This window comes from Lichenostomus cassidix, chromosome 8 (genome assembly GCF_008360975.1).
Source record: "Lichenostomus cassidix isolate B80296 chromosome 8, HeHo_3.0, whole genome shotgun sequence".
In the NCBI taxonomy this organism is placed as follows: domain Eukaryota; kingdom Metazoa; phylum Chordata; class Aves; order Passeriformes; family Meliphagidae; genus Lichenostomus; species Lichenostomus cassidix.
The window spans coordinates 20,607,351-20,629,778 of record NC_139489.1 but is presented as its reverse complement, the minus strand read 5'-3'; the positions used below and the strand labels follow the sequence as shown (position 1 = coordinate 20,629,778).

The window sequence follows — 22,428 nt, the reverse complement described above, 5'->3', positions numbered from 1 at the left end:
CGTCCAGTGCGGCAGCCGCGGGTGGAGAACCGCAGCGGCATCGCCGAGCTGCGCGGGGAGCGGGGCGCCGGCCGGGGGGCGCCGGGGCCGCCGGACAGCGGCGGGGAGCCGGCTCTGTTCCCGGCCCGCGCAGGCCGCTGCCGGGGCGGTGCGGGGCCGTGCGGCGTTTTGCGGCCGGAGCCCGGCGTTTTGACATCCCGGCTGTGGGAAGGGCCGCGTCCCGGCCTGCGGCGGCTGCGGGAGCCCTGCCGGCGGCTCCCGCCCTGGGCCGGGGGGCTGGCGGCCGCCTGGAGCGCCCAGCCCTGGCCTCAGGGTCTCCCCAGGGAACGCGGGGCCGGGGCCGCCGGGGGCATTTTTTCGGAGGCCGAGGGACGGCGGCGTGAGTGAATTGAGACAAAGAGCGAGGAGGAGGAGGAAGAAGAGGACACTCGGGCTCGGCTACATTCCTGTGCAGAGAAAGGCGGGAGGCGGTGTTAGCCCTTTACGGACAGCTGGGTCCGGCGCTGCGCTCAGCTGCTGTCGGCGTATTTACGGGCGGCTCTCCCGGCCGCGGGAGGAGGAGGAGGACGGGGAACAACCATGTAAGTTCCGAATTGCCGGGGGTCCTGTGAGAAGATGGGGGATGCCGCAGACGCCAAGGAGATGAGGAAGACTTTCATTGTTCCTGCCATCAAACCCTTTGACCATTATGATTTCTCCCGAGCGAAAATCGCCTGTAATCTGGCCTGGCTGGTGGCCAAAGCCTTTGGGACAGGTAGGTGGCGTCTCCTTCTTCCCTTTCTTTGATGCTGGTTCCTGCTCGGTTGCTTCGCTACTGAGGACGTGCGAGCCATTCCCTGGGGAGCTGAGAACGGGGGGAGATGTGTGGGAAATGGTTTTGGTCTGTTCCCTTATCCTTAAGATCCCTAACCCCCTGCGGGCTTTTTTAGGTTTTCTTTTGTTTTTCCTTAATTACGCTTAGTCTTTTTGGAGTAGTCCCACTCTTTCCATCAGCAAGTCAATTTTGTGTATTGACGCTAATATGATTTTATTTGAGTGCATCGAGCTATGTAAATGATGTTCTATTTATTACTCGGGTCACACTTCTACAGTGCGAAAAAACCCCAGGAATCCACGTTTGTCTGTCATCTTGCAGTTTTTCCTAATATTGCTTGGGAGCTGAATTGGGGGCTAGCAGTGGAAACGGGTGCGTGCTCGTAGTTTTGACATGTGTGACAGTAGCCTGTAGCCATTTGAGTGGTTAAGGAAGAAGAAGGGTTTCAGGAAAAAGAGCATTTAATGCCAGGTTTTGGCCTGCACAATACAGAAGGCTGTCCTTGTCTGTAAGTGTAAATGGAATCGATTCGTAATGCCTCCAAAAGGCATCGGTGCTCTGTGGTTGAAAACCTGGACCTTGAGGAATACCAGACCTATTATTCTGTGCCTGAAATATTATTGGGCCTTGAGGAATACCAGACTTGCAGAGGTCTTCGGAGGGAAGCATTTTAAAAATTTACCACGCTGGGGGGGGTTGTTTGTTTGGTTTTGGGGTTTTGTTTGTTTTTGTTTGGTTTGGGATTTTGTTTTGGTTTTTTGGGGTTTTTTTTAGTTTTTTGGGGAAGGTTGTATGCTTGTTGTTTGTGTTTTCTGGTTTTAGTATAGCTGTAGTATAGTAATCATTTAATGTTCTGTGGATTAAAAGCAATGGGTTTTTTTTGAACAGTGAGGTAGATATCAACAATCATTACTTTTGCCCCTGTTTTTTGTAAAATAACAGGAAAAGGTTCCTCCTTATGGTATTTTGCACCTTTTACATTTAGGGCCAGGGTGCTGTTATGTATTTAGCCAGGGTTAAAGGCATGTCTTTATGATGCTTCTGGGAACTCATGATATTTGATGTGATGCTTCCAAAAAGCCACTTTTGAATCTAGTGAAATTTCAGTAAGTGCTTAACTTATAAAGGAAAGAAAAGATCAGAATACTGTTTCCATATAAATATTTGTCAGTACACTCTACTTTGTGAAATCTGGACAAGTAATATTTTGATATATGGCTTTATTAGCCATGCAGATATGAGAGGTAAAATAGTAGAGAAAATTCTTGGAAGTACTTAATTCAACATTTTCAGAGATCATTATATTTTTAGGTTGCTTGGTCCAATAGGGTCTACTCATGGGATTCTGAGTGTACAATGCTTGAGCAATTATATAAGCCAGCCTCCTAACCTGAAAACTTTTTTCTACTGGAGTTTGGCAGATTCTCAACCTGTGGTTGAAATGTCTTGGTTTATAGTGGTTAAGTTTCTACTGGATGTGTAAAGCCACTTACAGGGTACTTTTCTGCTACTTTTATGTAGAAAGTTTAATTCAAACCAAATTCCTTTAGTGTTTCTCTTCATTAGAAGGGTTGTTCTGAGATGCTAAAATGAAACCTGATTAGAGGGGATAATTGCTCCATCTGCTCTCTAAACACAGTAGGCAGTAATGTAACAGTAGGAAGAGAGGTAAGCACGCACATTTGTAGTGTTTCTGGTCCCAGTTCTTCCACTAGGTTAATATAACTAGAAACTTCAAACAAGCGTTTGTAGCTAAAGTAGGGGAAAACAGCATACAGGACTTGCATGTCTGCAGTACAAATGCTTCCTTTATACTTGGAGTGAAACAGAAGAACTGACCTTCACCTTTTCCAAGAAGGAAGGAAGTTTGGGTTTGTTAAATTTTTTTAGTTCTTGGGAATAGATCACAACCTCAGTCATATCTTCTAAGTATTGCTATATACGTTTGCACAGAGGATATCCAAAGGATGATTAATATGTTTATGGATGCCACATTTTATTTCTTTTTTTATCCTTGATGGATTGAAGTTCTTAAAGTGCAGGGGAAGTGAAGGCTTTTTCCCTACCGTCTATGAAACAAAGTAATGCAGTTCACTGTGATTAACGAAAAGCATAGGTTGTTACAATCATGTATCAAAGGGGTACATCTTTCGGCGGATGGCTTTCACATTCTTAAAAGCGTATTTCAATACAATCAAAGTTGGGGTTACAGCTTGACTACGTGTGGTGAAGAGAATGTGCTCTTGCAATTAGACTTTGAAACAGGTACTGTTCATTAACATTACTAATGACTTTTGGTGTTTTATTGATACCTGCGTCCAAAAATTGAGAGACAAATTTTCTATTGCTATTGTCCTTAGTAACAGTGCAAGTATAGAGTCTGGCCCCAATACAGGCAGGTCAAGAGAAGTTGTCTTAGTGAGGTGTCTTATGTGAGAGTAAGAATCTATTAACAGTCATGTTAAAGGCATCCCGTATGAAGAATTGTTTAAGAAATACTAATTGAAGAAGGAATTCATATTTAAGTGTTGACGGTGTGTAGGATTTTGTGCCTTGGTGTTTTGCTGCAAGACAGTATATCAGTGTTGGGACATGTCATGTTAAATGTTTTGTAATAATCAAATTATTTAAGTGACACAACTTGCAGTAACTGACAGGGAGAAAATTAACAAGTGTGAAGTATGAAAAGAAGACTGTTTGACCTTAGAAATTAAATCTGCAAATACTTAATTTCAGTCTTATCTACCAATGCTGGCAGTTAACCATTTCAGTGTACAAAAATTTCTTCCCAAAGAACTGGATAAAAATAGACACTATAGCCTTCAACTTTTAAGCATAATAGGACTTTCTTCATAGGAAGAAGATGAAAAATGTCTTCATGTTGTGGCACTCTGTGCCCTTTTTATCTCTAAAGCAACAAAAGTGGATTTCATTATTTTGGAATGTGAAGGTTTTGCCTTCTCAGCCTGCTATAGTAATAGAAAATGTGCCTGAAAAATTTGTTATCCATCCGCGATCCTAAAGACAGGCTGAGCTAAATATACATCATTCGTGATGTTTGTTTAGCCTGTTTTTTGAAAATCTGATTATAGAGATTCCACAGTATGTCTGCTAGTCAATTTGGACCTTATTTGTCTCTAGATGTTTGAACATAATCTTGATGTCTTTTGCTACATTGTTATGCCATTACTTACCCTTCTCCTGGTGCGTGTGAGAATGGTGGGCACCTTAACACCTTTTAAATAATAAAAGCAATGTTGGTTATATTGTTAGACAAAAGAGACTTTTTTCTTTCTTTGTAAGTAAAACCTTCTCGCTCTTTGTGTTTATTAGGGGTTGGTTTTGAGTTTTTTTTGTTTGGTTGGTTTTTCATGTAATTTTTTCCTGTGGTTGGTTTGCATGAGCTTGGTAATTAAATCTGGATCTAATGGTCAGTCAAACCATTATCAGTACAAGGTAAATCTGAAAAATTACTTCATATTTCCAACCTATAATACTCTGATTTATTCACTAAAATATGATGTTTGCCATTTGTGCATCAGCCTAGAATTGTTGACTCATGCAGTCTGTGATTCACTGTAGCTCCATGTCTTTCTCTGCAGAACTGCTGCCTACTCAGTTGTTCCCATCTTGTAATTGTACTGTTGTAGATTCCTGCTTTGCAGCTCTCCTTACATAACTGCATCCTATTTTCAAACCACTTCTGCTTATCAAAATTAACTTGATAGCAATTTTGTCCTCCAAAGTGCTTTCAATCCTTTTGTATCTTGGAATCACTTCTCTACAACCTTGTCTAGTGGAAAGAAAGATATGAATTCTTAAACCTGGAAGCACATATTCTTCCCATTTCATAGGGGACATCTGAGTACTCTTAGAGAATGGTTTTTCAGACAGCTTTTCATCCAATTTTTAGTTACTCAGTTAAGAATATGTCTGTTATGTCTAAGTTAAGAATATGATTCTTATCTTACTGTTCTTATGGGAACAGTTTTAAAGTCAGGTTAGATCTGTTGCTGCTTTACTATCCATACAATACATTATTCTGCTACAGTAATACATTTCACTGGTTAGCATGAGATTTTTTTGGGGGGGACAGGAATAAACTAAAAGCTAAATAAAAGCTGCACAAGTCTGAGTGATTGTCCTAAACATTGTTGTGTTTTCTGAAGTCAAAATAAAGTAGTCCATCTGCCTTTTAACATTAAATGTATTTTTAATAGGTATTTGAAGCAATTGATTACAAATTGCGTCATCTGCAACTAAATATTACCCGAGAAACTTAAAAATAGTTTTCTCCTGATGATTAATGTTTTCGGAACTCGTATGTGGCTACTTACTGCGCTTTGCACATGTTGCCAGTAGAACCATGAAGGGAGGAAATGAACACTGTGTATCTGACAGAAGCAAGTTGTAGCTAAATACTCTCATCTGTTACATTGGGTGTTGCAGGCCAGAACATATTTTAATCTTTTTCTAGCAGACGTACTTTCTTCACTTTTATTCAGTCTGGCAGTAGCACAAAACCTTGTAGAAGAGTTTGGAGTACAAAAACAAATGTTTGAGATTTTTGTGAGGGTTTTTTTTTTTTTTAATAGCTTCCATCACCTCCATAAAAGAGTATCTGACAAATTGATACTTCAGTCAGTCCTACTACAATCAGTGGATTAGACAAATCATTTACTGAGATGTTTTTCTTGGAAGGTGGTTATATCAGTGCTTTCCGTAAAACATACTTGCAACGTAGTTTGACTGTAGACCACGTTTCTAAAAGTAAATACATAAAATTGTATGAGCTTCTGGATCTGTTAGGTTTAGCAGAGTCCTCTGAAGTTGTAGACTGTGCAGGTACAAATGTGCAGGAAAGTGCCCAGGAAGGTGGCAGTTGCAGGGTTGGCAGTACACCATGGATCTCCTTTGGGGTATGGAATCTGTTCTTTCAATGTCTCAATGCCATTGAGCCTCTTTTGAGCCTGTTTGCCTTTACAACTGTGTTTGTTGGCAGACCCATTTCAAGTGATGAGATGAAATGTATTTCTTCTACCTATACCTGGTTTCTCTTTATATTTTTTGACTACCATTGCAGTTACTACTGCAGATATAGTTTAAAATTTTCCCGTTCACCCTATGATTTAGGGTAGTCTGTTGGGTTACTTTAGTGATTCCATGTTTAAAGGTGGCTCTCCTTCAAACTTGACAATTGTATACTGTTAATCAGGAATGTATAACTTTTTCAATATGTTATGCAATTTCTGTTCTACAGCTAGCTGGTGGATTTTAATGAGCACAACTGGATTTTCCACTCCTGAAATTAGTTACTTTTAACTACTTGCTCTGCTAAACTGAGAGCTCAGAAGGATTGTTTTTGCTGATCATTCTGGAAAATGGGGGTAGAAGTGAAAAATTCTGAAGACTTCATAAGAAAAGTAGAGTGAGGAGTTCCTCCTCCACTTTTTTATTTTGTCCAATTGGACAATACATTATTACTGGATCAGATGGTAGTAATAAACATTTCTGCTACCAAATTGAAATGCAGTGTTTGAAATCTATTTGTCAAATGTAAGATTTGTATAGTCCTAGCTGTTTCCTGCATGTTTTCTTTTATTCAGTTAAAAGTAGTCTTGTGCTAAGAGAACCTGTAAGCCAGACACCAAAGATGTGCCCATTCACATCTATCTAGTTATGGCTGGCAAAAAGTTTTCTTTGGCTTAATAAAGTCTAGTAATAGGTCAAGAAATGTTTATCTCTAAATTTCTGAAACAGTTTTTTCCATATTCCATAGGCTATTTAAGTCATAACTTGTCTGTAATAGTTATCAAGGTGATAGCTGGGTGAGACAGGATTATAATTATACTATTGTCTTTGCATTTCTCATAACTTGCCTCTCCTGAAAGTAAGTTCTGAAGGTATTTATGCTAAGAAAAATTGATACCCTTATTGCCAGGGTTAATTCTTAATCTTTCTTTTGTTTATTAAAACCTGAATCAATACACAAATTTTAGTAAATTAGATGCTAATCTTCCCATTTTCATAAGAAATGCCAGTACCAAACACATCCTGTAGGTTTTGTGAGGAACACTTCCTGTTGGGTTACTGAAGACAGAATGTTGGATGGGATAGACAATTAGTGTGAGCATTTAGTAGATGGGATAGGCAATTAGTGTGAGAATTAGTTGAGCATTTCTTACGTGATTTTCAGTGTTCAAAGAACAACTGAAGTCTGGTTAGGCTATGAAAGTAGAGCCTGTGCATGTTTTTACCTTAAATTTTCTGGGGTTTGTTTGGTTTGTTTGTTTGGTTTTGGGTTGTTTGGGGGCTTTTTGTTTCTTTTTTTCTTTTAATGTTTTTTTTATTTATTTGGTTTGGGGTTTGTTGTTGTTTGTTTCCTTTTTTTTTTTTAATGAGGAATCCCTTTTAAGTGCAAGAACAGCTGTTGAAGCAGTGGATAATGATCTATTTTTGTGGCATCTAGAGGCAGGAGAGTAGGATCTGTTTATTCATAGTACTTCTGTGATGGTAAATCCAAAAACCTCTCAAGTTCAGCTTAGCAAGGTGGACAAAGTTAAGAATGGCTATACTGAAGTTGAGTGTGCCATAAATTTACAGAGGTTGGCTTTTCAGATACTTGTCTCTAGACAGAAGTATACCTACTGCCTGATAGCCAAGAACGATGTAAGTGGCAGACTGATTTAACAAACCAAAAAGTAAAAATTATTTTGTAATATTTACCCTCTAATTTTGTTTTCCCTTCCTGGTTAAAAGTCTTGTTTCTTGACGATGTCTCCAAAATAAAATAGCAAATTGAAATGTCTCTGTCTTCTACTGAGTCCACTACAAAAATTAATCAGAAGTTAAATAATGTAATTTCACCTTCTCTAACCTGTTTTCTATTCTTGGACTCATGACTTCTGTGCAAGCTCTGCTGTCTTGTGCCCAGATTGTAAATGTACCACCAGGATCCTTGTTGGCAAGTGGGAGTCTGAATGAGGTAACTTAACACTATTGCTTCATGGCAAAAGCAAACCTTTGCCGAGCAGCAGAAAACTGGCAAGTCCATTAACATTTGGCATGCATTCATCTACTGGTTTGCACTAGGAAGTGGTTAAAGGTATTAGAATTTTCAGTAAATAATTCTGTGTTAAATCTTAGTCTTCTACAAATAGTTATTTCTTCTTAATGTCTTTGTGCATTGACATCGGTGACCTGTAGAGAGGAAGTTTTCTAGGCTGAGGCTTAATGTGGCCTTGTGGCTCCCAAAAGTGATGGCATCTTTTAATTAGAAAGCCCATGGCCAAATACTTTAACTTGTTTATATTATCTTCAGGAATTAAAAAAAAAAAAGGCAAAACAAAAAAACCCAAAACCAAACAAACAAACTGGAGACCTTGTTGACAAAGACTTGTAAGCTTTTGGACATTCTTAAGGCAAACATTCATAAATCTGAAATTGTTCACTGATATAAACTTGAAAAACTCAATACTTATGAATTGTATTCATCTGTATGGAAGCACGGAAACTTCACCAAAAAAGCAGTTTGTTTTTAAAGATAGTGTAGGCTTTCCACATCAACACAAATAACTTTTGTAAAAGTAGGAATACATACTGTCTTCCAAAAAATTATTCATACTTATCTGAGCAGAGAGGTTTTTTTATAAAGCAGCTATTGAAGGTAAATTCAGTAGTGGTATGCTTGAATTATTTTTAGGCCCTTTAAACCCATTGTTTTTATTTTTAAACCAATTATTTTTAGACTCATTTCTTCCCTTTAAAATGGTCTGTTTAAATGGAAAATTAAGTTGCATTTCTATTTCACAGTGGGGAGTATTCTGGTTTTGTCTGGAATAGGGTTAATTTTCTTCCTGGTGGCTGGTGCAGTGCTGTATTTTGGATTCAGTGTCAGAGCACTGTTGATAACACAGTGGTGTTTTAGTTGCTGCTCAGCAGTGCTTTCTCCAAGTCAAGGACTTCTGGGTGCCTCATGCCAGCGAGGAGGTGCAGGAGGAGCTGGCAGGGAGCATGGCCAGGGAGCTGAGCTGAGCTGGCCACAGGGATATTGCAGCCTATGGACTGTTGTCCTCAGGATGAGTGGGGAGTTGGCCAGGAGGGGCCCATCAACTGCTTGGGAATGGGCTCTCTCTCTTTTTCCCTTTCATTGTTGTTATAATATTTTACTTTATTTCAGTTGTTAAACTGTGTTATCTCAGCTCACAGGATTTAACTTTTTCAAACTCTCCTCCCTATCCTCCCATCCCCCTGGGGAGAGGGGAGTGAAGAGCAAGCAGTTGTGCCCCTTAGTTGGGGTTGGGGTTAAACCACAATGGGGAGCAGTAATAGTCCTGTGCCTGCTTTCAAGCTTTGCATTAGCCCTTTAATTTTTTAAATTTTTTTTCTTCTCTGAAAACAGTATCTGCAGGACTTTTAATTCCTTGATAGTTTTTGAAAAATTACCTGAATATACATTGAATACTTTTTTGAAGTTAGCCTGATTGTTAAATTTGAATTACTGTTTCGGGCTAATGTGGTATTTATTTTTTGTTCTTTTCTGTATGTGTTGAACCTGCCCATTAGTTTCATTTGTCTTCACAGTACAATATTTACAAAATTCACAATGTCAATTTCCAAAATAAAAATCTGTGGTTCTGTTCACAAAAAAAATAAGGTGGTCATCTAGTTCAGCCTCCTTCTCCAGGAAGAGCCAGCCTCAAAGTTAGAAGAGGTTTCTCAGGGCCTTGTCCACAATTTTGAAAGTCCCTGTGGATGGCAATTTCACACCTGGGTCCCCAGGAAACCTGTGGCTGTGCTCTGGTGGTCTCTCTTGAAAAACTTTCCTCACATCAGCCCATGACCACTGCCTTTTATCCAAGTCCATGTTTCCAAAAGCTGCCTGTTGGTGCTGGAAGAGTGCCGGTAGATCCTCCACTCTCTCTCCAAGGACTGCACACAGTATTCTGGTCTCACCTGTACTTCATGTGTTCAGCTACCTGGGCTTGATGTCCCCAGTAAACCCCTCGAACATAATTAGCACAGATTTCAAGGGCAGATGTACTTTATGCATGTGCAACAAGAAGTTTCTTTTAAAACGGATCATTTACCTCAGGGTCTAATCTTGAAATATTCCCTTTATCAGCTGGGCAAAGGAAGGACTGGTAAAATGCACATTTTGGGGATTAGTGTTAAGGCTCTTCTCTGCCAGAGTCTGTGTAACAATCTCTAGTCCTGGCAGAATTGTTAATAAAGGCTTTTGAGCCTGCTGGTTGTTCTGGTAATCTGCTGAGAACTGGATGTAGCCTTGAAATTCCCTGCCACAGCACTCCAGAGGCAGAGCATGCCAATTCTGGAAGGACTTCTAAGAGATAAATTTTTCTCTGTCTGTTACCTATCTGCTGTGGGGTTTTTTGTTTTCTTTTTAAATTCTAACATGAGAACACAGTTGGAATCTTCTATCAAGAGCTATGCTCATATCAAACAGTTCAATACATGTTATGAAGTGGGGGGAAATGCTGTGTTTCCGTCTGTGTGGGGGGAACTTTGACAAGAATTTTTGTGAAGAATTCTGATCTTGTTGCATCAGAGATTCCTTGTTTGTATGCTTTCACATTTTTTATACATTCAGAATATGTCTGTAGCCACAGTTTCTCTTCTTAGCCCTTCATTTTTGTGTTCTATTTTTTCTAAGAAATTTCTTTTCTATTTTTATTTTAATGAACACTAAAAAGTTTCTTTTCCAGATTTATTTTTGTGAACACCAATGAAGTAAAAGAAACGGCATACATGTAATTTTGTTTTTTTCTGTATTTTCAGAAGCAGAACTGAGCTTTATAAATAATTCTATTTGCTTTTGCTAGTCATCATGTTGATTTTTTTTTTTAACTGTACTGAGTTTTTAATTACTAAATCCCAGCAGTGGATGTCATTCTTTCATGATAAATGAATTTATTGCATCTTGTCACTTTAGGATGTGCTTCAGTGATAGAGAAGATGAGAATTAACAGGCGTTGGGTTTGTTATTTACTGCCTTGATTTCTCTTCTGGCTCAAATTTTCAGACTTGAAATCTGTCATTTTCATCAGTGAATCTGAGCCACAGAGTATGTGACTTCTGTTTGTGTGTAGCTAAGCACTCCTGCCTCAAGAGGTTTGGTTTCTTTTCATATGGGAATGAGGCTTTTTTAGGTCTTCTAAGAAGTTACAAATGGCTTTATCTGTTCCTCCCCGTTTCCCCTCACCCCCATTTAAATTCTCATGTGCTTCAAAACAGGGGTGCTTGGATTTTGTTTTGGGTTTTTATTTGGCTGGTTGGTTTGGGCTTTTGTTCTGGGTATTTTTCTCTTTTTTCAAAAGCAAAATCTGCTGCCTGTGCGTTTCGAGATACAAAAAACCATTTTGTAATCCTCTCTAGTTTGAAGAAATAGCATAAAGATGCTTTAAGAATTGGCATTTGCAATTGTAGAGGATAAAGTCCTGATGAGAATTGAGGTCCTGATACTGAAGTGGAGATGGATCATTAGGGACTTCAGAAACAGCAAGTTTAAATAGACAATGTGTAGACAAACAGGGAAAAGAAGGAAGGTCAGGTAGAATTGAGATAGATGAAGACAATACCTGGGGGAGTAGGTATCTAGCAGCTCTGAGATCCTCAATTAGAAATGTTTTTGGTTGGACTGGATGACTCTAGATCCTATAGTCAGTAGGTGAAGTTGGGAAGTGAAAGAGAAGATGGCAATATCATCTCCTGACACTGGGAGACTTTTTTGTTAGTAGTTTTATCATAATCTTGTAAAAAAGTAAGGCTGTTAGGCATTAGATTTGTGTTTTAAAGGGCAGAGTAGTTGTGCTGATGGTATATTTTGATCTGTATTCTAAAGCAGAATTGTCAGTTTTCTTGCCAAATTTAGGCTCATGGTTTAAGCAAATTATAAACTATACCTCTTTTTCCCTTGATACTCTGAATTGGCAAAAGCAGCATCAATAGCTTACCCTTTCCTACCATCCATCTGGCATTTAAAGCATGTGTTAATATTTCTTTCACTTTTTGCTCTCTATAAAGTGTATCTTCTTCCACAACTAGAAGGCAGCTGGCACCTTGCAAAGCCCATAATGGAAGCACATGAACTGCAATAGAATATGTATGAGGAAGATAATCTGTCATTATCTTGTGATGGCATGTTCTGTTTTTTCTCTCTTCTCCTGCTCCACCCTTACTGGGCTGTTTACTCCAGACTCTGCTTCAAACCTTGTCTGCTAAGCCATTTATCCAGCTAAAGGCAAAGGGGGTAGGAACTTTGAGTTGCATCACTGCTTTCCTACGCACTTCATTTTTTTTCTCCTAGCAATTAAGTAGGCTTTTTCCATTTGGACTCAGGAAAAGGATCACATGCTCTTTATCCCATAAATGTTGTTGGCTTAACTAATTTTACAACAATAGAGAATGAAATTCTTCCAGGAGGAAAATGGAGCATCTTGCATTGTGTATGCCTGAATTTTCCACTTGACTCATGATTTAATTTAATTTGATCAAGTACCATATTTAATTAATTTATAATTTTTACTTTTGTGGTAGACAATTATAAATATAGTCTGCCTGTATTGTGCTATGTACAGTATTTGAAAAAACTGTTGAATTGTCTTGGAATGCTAATTTTGGAGTTAAAATCTCAGCATAAACTTGACAGAATCTTGCATAGCTTTCTGTGGGTGCTAAGCCAGCTCACTGAAAATGGAGGAAACCCACAATTTTAAGGGAAGTCAGTAACACAGCTAGACCAATAAGAACTCAGTATTTTGTCAGGAAGAAACTGGTAATATTTTTTCTTCTTTCTCCATTCTTCTAATTTCAGATAAAGCCCATATGTTTATGCTTAACTGCTGGATTGTCATCATTCTCTGATGCATGACCTTTGAAATGGACAGTATAATAATCAAAATTCTCCTGCATATGTGGAAATTAGAAGGCTACTTTTTGTCTTGAATTATTCTGTACTGAAACATTTTGTTTCAGTTCCATTTTGTTATTGCAATAGAGTCCTAAGTTTGTGTTTAAATGGGTGTTGTTCTGCCTCTATATGTCTGACCTATATAATGTTATGCCAGAGGAAATGAGAATGTTTGGGCATGTATTTGGAGAAGCTAAGCAATTTTAATGTAATGATGCTGTAAGCCACAGGTTGGTCTTCTGTTGTGGCCTTTGCAGTGTGAAATCCTTTGAATTTTTCTTAAGTTTATAGTTGAAATAGTACCTTGGTGTGAAATTTTCCCCAGTATTTTATAACATAATTGCTGGTAGAGGCTTTGGCCTCGCCTTGATTAGGCTTTCTTTAACATAATTTTGAGTTCATATATAGTTTCAAAAAATCCTCTAGTACTCCAGCTGTCCTTTCTGACTAGCACTGACTAGTATTTTTTCTATATTTTGTAGAAAATGTTCCAGAAGAACTGCGAGAGCCATTTTACACAGACCAGTATGACCAGGAGCACATTAAACCACCTGTTGTTAACTTGCTGCTGTCTGCTGAGCTCTACTGTCGTGCTGGGAGCCTTATCCTCAAGAGTGATGCTGCAAAACCACTTCTAGGTCATGATGCTGTTATACAAGCCCTGGCACAAAAAGGCCTTTATGTCACTGACCAAGAGAAGTTGGTGACTGAACGAGATCTTCACAAAAAACCAATTCAGATGGTGAGTGTTCAAAGCTTCTGTGTTACATCTCTCTGTGCACTCCTAATACCTACAGATCTGTCTTTTAAGATGCATCATTAGGTTGAAGTATTTTTCTCAAGAATTCAATGGGATTCATTACTGGGAAGTTTATAATTGCTTTGTTTTGTTTTTCATCTCATCAGCTGTCAGTGCAGGTGTATTTCTTCCATATTAATGCTAGAATACACCTATCTTCCAACTTAGTTCAAATGTTACATTTTTAAATGTAGCAGTGACAATATGATCACTTTGATTTTAGTTTTATAGCACTGACTGTCAGTGAGTATTTCTCTGTTGGAAATGTTTGAAAACATTTTTCTTGGGCAGAACTCATTGGTTAAAAGCTTGGGGAAAAAAAAAGGTTTTGATGGCAGGCCTAACAACATTGAATAGTCACCTGTTGCACATTAAGTCAATGTAAAACACACGACAATGGTATTTTTTTTTAGTGGAGACTTAATAATAAGTCTTTGCTTTAGACAACTGCTAATTAAAACATTAGTGCAACTGATGAATGATTCTATTAGTAAGCTCTTAAGTCATGGGTTTTCTTCATTGTTTGGAGCTGAGTTATAAAAAATTACCTGTAAAAAGGACGTCTACATATGTTTGTTTAGCAAATGGCAATATGAAAGAATAAGATGCTAATATATTTAAAATGAAAAATTTTAAATGTTCACCTCAGAAGATTTATATTTAATATAGAGAATAAATTAACTAAACAATGTGTTTGTGGTCAGTGACCTGTGGCTGCTTCTACAATGAAGGCGTATGGAAATTAATATAGCTATGGTGATCTTAGAGGTCTTTTCCAATCTAAATAATTCTGTATTTCTAAGTGATGCAAAATTTGCAGTACATTTGCAATACTTGTGGGTGATTTAGGAGCGTTCATAATGTACATAGAAGTCAAAGCATTTAAGAAACAAACTTCCTGACTGTGTTTTTACAGAACTTCATTCTGTTCTTGCCTCTGAAGGAAAATAAGGAAACTGACTTGTATTTTTGAGCCTCCCATTTGATTCTTTTAATTTGATCCCTGTCTACAGTAGTTGTAAGAGTCATCTCTTCCCAGAGTTGTTGATTGAAAAAAAAAAAAAAGTGTCAGTGTTACCTAGTTTGGTTTGCTGATCTTTGGCTTAGTAATTCATGTTGCTTAGAAAGTATTTCAATAGCCATTGTTTATTTCCCCAGTGCTTGTGGGGCTGTTTGTGTGTTTCTTTGCTGTGTTGTTTGGGTACAGCAGGTACCTGTTGTTTTAGTTAGCAGATGGACATTCACACATGAATGTCATACCAGTTGACATCCCCAGGTTCCTGCTCTGCCCAGGGCACTGGTCCCCACTCCAGTACCAGCAACAGATGAGTGTTAACAGCACTGCTGTGGTTGTCAGTTCACAGGCAGCTGGGCTGTGGCAATTACAGGGAACACAACTGGCTTGGGCAGAAGTGCAGCCTTGTCCAAAATAACTGCTACCAAAGAAATGGCCATGAAACTGTAGTCTCAATACCAATATCTTGAGCCCAAGAGCTTTACATTGTCAAACCATGCTCTCATTCCTATGCACGATCCTAGCAACAACGTTATATTTTAATTGGAAAGCCTCAACCTTCTTCCTTATTATACTATTAGTAAAGTTGGCAGAGAACTTCAAATCTGGCTGTTGAAGTATTGACAGTTTTTCCCTTGATGTCTTCCAGTACCTTTTCCTATTATTCCATATGTCACAGTTTCTACAAGTTGTACAAATTTAAATGTATATCTTGTTTTAGAGCAGGGAATGATTTTTCTTTTTCAATTATGTAGAACAGAAAGTTTTCATGTGTAATTAACACATATGTTCCTCTAGTAGACCAGATTGCATTAAACCCATGTAAAGTGTAATTTTGAGTAATTTAGTAGAAGACGGTGTGCTTGTCTTTCCCTTTGCTAGCCTGCCTTCCCAAGGAATAGGGGAAGGATGTTAGTGTTGTTAGAGGATATGTCTTGTTATCCTCTTAGATGTACTGTACTTTCTCTAGCTGAAAAGGGGCAAGTTATATGATAGAATGGAACTATGGAAAGAGATTTGAGTACGGAATGTTTTCATTTTACACATGTGTTAAAGTGTGTGGCTCTGGCCAACAGACTTGGAATTCCTTGGACTGGATGTTTGTACAGTGACATCTGCGGGGATTAATGGTTGACTTACCTCACATATGACTATTTAGTAAAGCAGGCATGTCAAATTTGAGTCTTCTCTCTTTCTTAGGTTCAACCTTTTTCTAGGAACACCTTAGATATTTAGGTCTTTGAAAAGTCTATCAAATGCTTCTCTGTGCTGGGGTCAGGGTAGATGGCACTTTGCTTGTTAGGCATGACTGACTTGGCTGCATTAGTATCTAATTTGAGAGGCTGCACATCATTGAGTTTGTGTGTTTCTGTATGTGTATCCATACACAAATGTGTGTATGTATAAAAATCAGTTTGCCCTGGTGGAATGGGGTAGGAAAGGCACACTTGTGAAATTTACCCATGGGAGCAAAGACTTCTGTTACAGCCTCCCCTGTGCGGTCTGATTAATTCTTTTAGTCTTCCTCATGTTTGGTTTGTTCACATCTCCTGTTTCATTTCTGGTGCAATCAAAAGCTTGCTTATTGTGTGGTACCTCAATTTCTGTTCTCCATATATTGCAAAGTATTAAACTTAAATTCTATGGGGTTTTTTTGTTAGCTGTGTGTTTGAAAGGTTCATCCTGTTGTCTTTGGTAGGGGACCAGAAGAACCAAATACCATGTTATTTCTCTTCTGGTTGAAATTTATATGGTCTTGGCTCTGGTAAGCTAGAATTCAAAAAGTACAGAAATAGTCTAGAGCTAGGAATTGCAAGTGTTGAACCAAGAATCAGAGTAGTTTTCTCCTGGAAATTATACTTCCATATAAAAGGAATTATCTGATGTTTAAAAAGTTTATGGAAGCTAAGATGCAAAAAAAATTTGCGAAGATATTTATGTCAGTTGGCAAGTTCCAATTACATTAAAAAAAAAATCTGTCTTCAGCAGAGCAGGCACTCCCATATGGAAATGTGAGATTTTGTCCTGCTATAGAAATCAGAAATAGCTTAAGAATTCAACATGGTTCTGATAATGATGCAATAATTTTGTTCTAATGCTTTCAGACATAGTACATATAAATTACTCTTCAAGTCAGTCTTAACTTTATTTTTCCATGCTGATTTATTTTTTAAAATTTCATATTTCCTTCATGACCGAATCTGACTTAAACCTTCAAATGTCAGATACACAAGAGGAAAGCCATTTTGATTTTTTCATATTTTTTCTCATATAAGTATTGGATCTATTTGTTTTCAAAACATATATATCTGTTCTTACAGGATGACTCAGGGGAGACTTTTATACAAGTTTCTTCATTATGACAAGAATTTTGTATTAACTGAATAACTTATTTTCCATGCCAAATCATTTTTTGAGGATCCTGATATTTAATCAGGCTGGTCACTTGGTATTCATATGGTCTCTTTCAATTTGCCTCAAGTGCAGGGATGAATAAACAGGTTCAGAGAGGAATTAAGAACTGCTTTCCTTCCCTCAAGTCCCTTCAATGCACTTCTGCCATGTGGAGAAAGGAATGAAAAATCAGCATCTTAGTTCATTTTGCAGGGAAACTGAAGTTGCATAACTACACCAGCAGTGGACTTCTGTTTTGTTCTTAATGTGACAGGGCCAAAACTATCTGAATTTCTAGCTTGAGGGGTAATAATGTCAAATCTTGAATACCTGTTCAAAACCAATATTGTGTTAGGGAGTGTAGAGGTACAGTAATGTTACTGACTATTACCAAATCTGCTCCAGAAAAATTTCTTTTCCTTAACTTGTTGTTGTATATTAATAGAACATTCTCAGGTGACAACAAAAAAATAGTTTCTAAGTTACAAGGCATTTTAAGGTACTTTGTTCTGAAATAAAATTTAGTGACCAGAAAAAAGTTAATGAATACCTTGTGTATAAACATTATATCCAAGAAAATATGCATACAAGTATTTCTTTATATTTTCAGAGTGGAAAAGTATAAAAGCCATGCTAAGCATAATATAATCAAAAACCATAACTTTTAACAAAAGTTGAACTCTCAATTCAGAAAAATACTGTTGCAAGAAAGTCAACCAGCTGAGCAGCTACTTCAAACTTAGACCCATGTATAATTACTATTTGGAACTTCTATCATTAATCAAGTAACACTTAAATTCTTCATAAAATTCTACAGTTTTCAGCCAAGAAGGGAAGGGAATGAGAGGCTCCTGCAAAACCTCAGCAGTAAGTCCACAGTAGCTAGTAGGAATAAAAATTGCTACTTCCCAAGTTCTGAGACATAATTTGTGTATATGGGGTTTACATAGAAAAGTAGTGTGCTGTCATCTAAGTTGTTTATCCATTTAGCTGCAAACTACCTTCTTTCTTGAAGATGGCTATTGTGAGGAAGTCTGACAGTCATTCCTCTGTAGCAGTTTGTATATCTGGGCTCTAACTGAGGTATAATTAGGTGTACCTGTATTAGCTGTTTAGTAGTCACCAGGAGTGCGCATTTGAGGCAAATAGCTGTACTTCTCCCAGTTACTGCTCTTGTGGTTTGCAATGTCTCAGGGAGCACAGGCGCAGTTTCTTTGAGCACCTAACCTGGAAGATAGGCTCTAGGTTCACACCACTTGCCATGGGATATTCATTTCCCAGGATGAGAGCAGAGCTGACTGAAGGGAATCCCCTGAGGAGGGAGCAGAGGTGAGTCTGGGAACCTTTGCACCAGTTTTGCTTTTCTGTTGTGCAGAGCTAATTGCGGAGTTAATCACAGCCAGCGAAACTCTTGTGGAAGGCAGGACGACTGGGGGATTGATAGTGCTAGGTGTGTATGTACCCACAGCCAGAATCTGGCTCTCCTTCTGGATGAGATAACAGACAAGAAGTGGTTAACTCATGCTGCAGTCCAGACTTTTGGTCTCCGTGGCAGACTGCATTCATTGGAAATGACAGTGCCTTTCATCAGCGCTGTGTTTCTCCCTGAGGAAGGGCTGCAGCAGCTCACCCGGTTACTTGCAGCTACATGCTGCAGCCTCTGCACTTGCAGGCTGTACAACTCCTTTAACTCCGTAAAGCAACAAAATGTACTAAGCACTTCACAGAACAAAGAAGTAAGATGTGGTTTTTGCCCTGAAGAAAACTTTTTTTCTGGTTTTAGGCATGATGCAACAAGTTTCCATTCCATGCTATTGTAAATTAGTTGTTAGAATACACATTAAAAGAATTGGCAGTTACTTGACTTGAGCCCATAGATACCAGAATTTGTTAGTTAAAACACCAGATTCTAATATTAACTTGTGATATATAATCATCTTTATAGCAGCATGTTTCACAGAAGATTAAAATAAGAAGCAAATATAGTGGTGAAACAGAACCTGAGTTCAGTGAGTCTGATGTGCTGTGTAGAACCAGTCTGCTGTGGGTTTGGGCTGGGATAATGTAATCTTCAGAAGTTCCATATTTTTTGTTCCATTTCTAGTCTCATCTCTTCACATGCATTCCTCATTAGGCTCTCATTTGCTTGAAAACAGGGATCCAGTGTTTTTGTTGTGTCAAATACACCATCTCACTCCAGCGAGCACTGCACAAACATCTGTTTGCCATAGCAATGTGCTACCAGGCTCCCTCACACACAAGATGCCAGTCCACACTTGGGTCATGGGAACTGCTACAGCCCTCCGTAGAGTTCATTCTGTGCTTACCATTTTCACTTAGAACTAAGTGTCCTATTAGCTTTTCTTCATGCCATTTTTGTTGACTCATAGCCTGGGTATTTTGTTTTGCTTGCTGCTTCTATTTAATGATGTCTGTCTTGTATGTAGAAAATGCTTTTTTTTCTGTGTCATGTAAATAGAAGCAGTGTCTTGGGATGTTTTCTACAGTATGTTTGTCTAGAATTTAGTGTGTGCAAAACATATAGGTTATCAGGGTGAGTTGTAGTAGAGTTTGTTGTATTTCTGTATATCTGTATCAGAAATTTGTGGAAGACATGGATAACCACAAAGTCCTCTGCAACATCCTTCAGGTTTTCATGGAATGCTGTCTGCTCAACTTGTGTGCACCAGGTGTGGCAACTAATGTGGAAGGTAGCAGAGCTACTGAAACTGAAGTTGTTCTTTAAAGAACTCAAAGAAGGGATTCTTTCCTGGTCTTTTCCAGCAACTCTAATGCTAAAATCCCCAAGGTCTTCTATGGTTTCTCTAGCTTTAATTTTAGGGATTTTTTTAATTTTTTTTTTTTTTTTTTTAATCCAGCATCCTTAATTTCAGTGCAAAATCTATGTTGTGTGTTGGTCTTAGGGTTCCAGCACTGTAGCTGGCATTTCAAACTTGTATTACTAAGAATCCTTTCATAGAAGATAACTAAATCTGATTGTTCTTTTTAACAGCTCTTGTAGGGTTGATTTCAGTTGTGCAGAGCTATTGAATAAACTGTGCTGCTTGTATTGCCGTGAAAGTGCCTTCTTAGAACTGCCATAAAATCCCTGATGGATACAGATGTATACAGAGCTGGCCTTACATTTGCCAGTTGAATGTAGTAGGAAATGTTTAGAAATAGCAGCACATTTTCTCATGCTTATTCTAACGTTAAATTGTTGTAACTATATTTAATCTTTTACTAAAATGAGGAGAGAATATTGCAATATGTCTTCCAACCAAGATACATGATCTACCAAATCAAACTGCTGCTTTTGGAATAATGACAGGAAATTAAATGAACCTCAAGAGAAGGTAGTACCTCCCAAAGTCAAGTCTCATGCCTTTCATGAGAAAATAAACAACACATTATTATTGACTGTTTTCTGTCTTGTTCACTTCCTTGCGATATAGCTGGTGTTATTCTGCCTTGAACAAACTGAGGTGTTGAACCAGAGAGCTTCTGATTGTAGATTGTGTTCTTAGTTATTATTCCATCTTCAGCTGCTTTTAACTGGGGGGAGAGAGGTGAAGAAAGAGGGGATGATGGTGGTGATTTAATTTTAAAAATCCAAAACAACCACCTGAAAACAGACAACAATCTACTCCTGAAGCACTAAAAGAAAACAAGTTAAAAGGAGGAATAAATTATGAAAGAGAGATGTAATTATTAAAGTCCATAAAGCATGCCAGATACCATGTGGAAAATGCTTTCTAAACAGGTCAGGAAGTATATTCATTAACCTTGAAAGAAAGACTATTTTGTTAAACACAGTTTAAGAACATTTTCTTACTGTTTCAATAGCACTGTTATGTAGTGTGGTCCAGCTTTTGGCTGTTGATTTGCTGCTGTGAACTTTTTTTTGTATCTTTAAACATGTGAAAAGGTTATTTAAATAAATGTTTAGGAATGGTCTTACTTCTGTTGCATTAAGTATATTTTGGAGCACAGTAACTGAGCTATTAGGAAAAGATGTATCTGAATTGTTTTACAGACTACCTAGAGGGAATTTCTTCATCAGTTTGTTTGAATTGTGGTAAGGAAGAGAAATCTTTCTTAATACCCTTGTACTGGATAGCACAAAGCTAAAAATCTTACATGGTTGTAGCAGGCAGTTACTTGAAGAGCACTGCTTTCTTCCTATTATGGAAAATAGTGAGCAGCTTTTAGCAGGAGGTGTGGGTCTGTCATGTAAACATAAGGAGAGCTTCACTACCAGCTCTGTGTAGAACATACACACAGCAACAAGGGGACAAAACCACACTGCCTGTTGAAGGAATACAGTTTGTACTCCCCAAAATGCAGCAGCTGCTCCAGTCTAGTACAAAAGGACATTTTGAATCTGCATTTGTTAATCTGCACACATAATCCTGGCAATCTGCCCACTTTTATCAGCAGAGAACACATTCTGTCACCACATTAGATGTATCATAACAAAATCTTTGTTCTTAAAAACTCTATGGAATTTAATATGATGAGATTTTCTTTTCCTGAGGTTGAATGAACAAATTATCTTAAGGTCTCCAGACTATGTCTATTCTTTTTGTGTGACAGTTAGGGAAATTCCGTAAATAGCAGTGTATGTCCATTATTTATAGGAACTGTTAGGTTTTCTCTGAACTATTGGGTTTATATGAACTAGTAAGAAATTTTATTACCTTGCAGACATTGATTTCCAAATCAGCCAAAACAAAATCCAGTAGATTTTGTCCTGTGTAAATAAAACAAGACTTACATAAAAGATTATCTGGTAACTTGTTGAATAGTTTAAGTAATAAATTAACTATAATAGTGCTCTGTAGCAAATTGACTATCTAGTATAAATGTAGAGGATGTTCAGTTTTCCCTCATGTATCAGAAGGTCATGAGGAAGGGTATCTCCCAGTATATTTCTTTGCCTTCCCAAACCAGGAATCTTAAGACCAGTGGAAAGATTAGTAAAGTGTATGTCAGAAAGAAATCCTGCCACTTAATAATTTTAGAATAATGGAAAAAGTTATCTTTAGCACAATTTATATAATTTTCTAGCTGTAGCCACAGATCCAACTCAGTTGTCAAGACTGATGACATCCTTCTAAAGCTGCAATGGCAAGAGCTTTTATAAGATCTAAGTTGGATGTCTGGGATACAATTTAGAAGACGCAGCAGGTAGTATTTATAACATAAGTATATACAAGGTGAAGTGTGGATTGAATTTGTTTTAACTGGTTTGATAAAGAAGTAGCAGGTTAATATTATGGCTTTTAAAAGAAAATTACAAGAAAAGCAGAGAGAATATGTAGATATTGGGTAAGTGTGTAATGGGTCATCAAATTGATTTTACATGATTCAATTATTAAATGTATACAGTATGTAATATGAAATCTCATTGTGAAGGAACATGTTTCTTAAATATGAAACTGATGTATCTGTGACATTATTAAAGGATACTCATA

At 37.9% G+C, this 22,428-nt stretch overlaps 1 protein-coding gene across 4 annotated transcripts in view; it reads left to right on the top strand.

Moving 5' to 3' along the window:
• The first annotated feature begins 1 nt into the window (after window position 1).
• Window positions 2-22,428, top strand: part of CAMSAP2 (calmodulin regulated spectrin associated protein family member 2) — an 81,459-nt gene continuing 59,032 nt past the window's right edge. For 2 of the 4 annotated variants that reach the window (XM_085068276.1, XM_085068274.1), the window contains exons 1-2: window positions 2-754; window positions 13,226-13,485. In XM_085068276.1, the coding sequence (XP_084924402.1) occupies window positions 616-754; window positions 13,226-13,485 (399 nt within the window). In that variant the 5' untranslated portion in view covers window positions 2-615. The remainder of the gene's footprint in view (window positions 755-13,225; window positions 13,486-22,428) is intronic. The other 2 variants (XM_085068277.1, XM_085068275.1) reach the window with 1 other exon arrangement.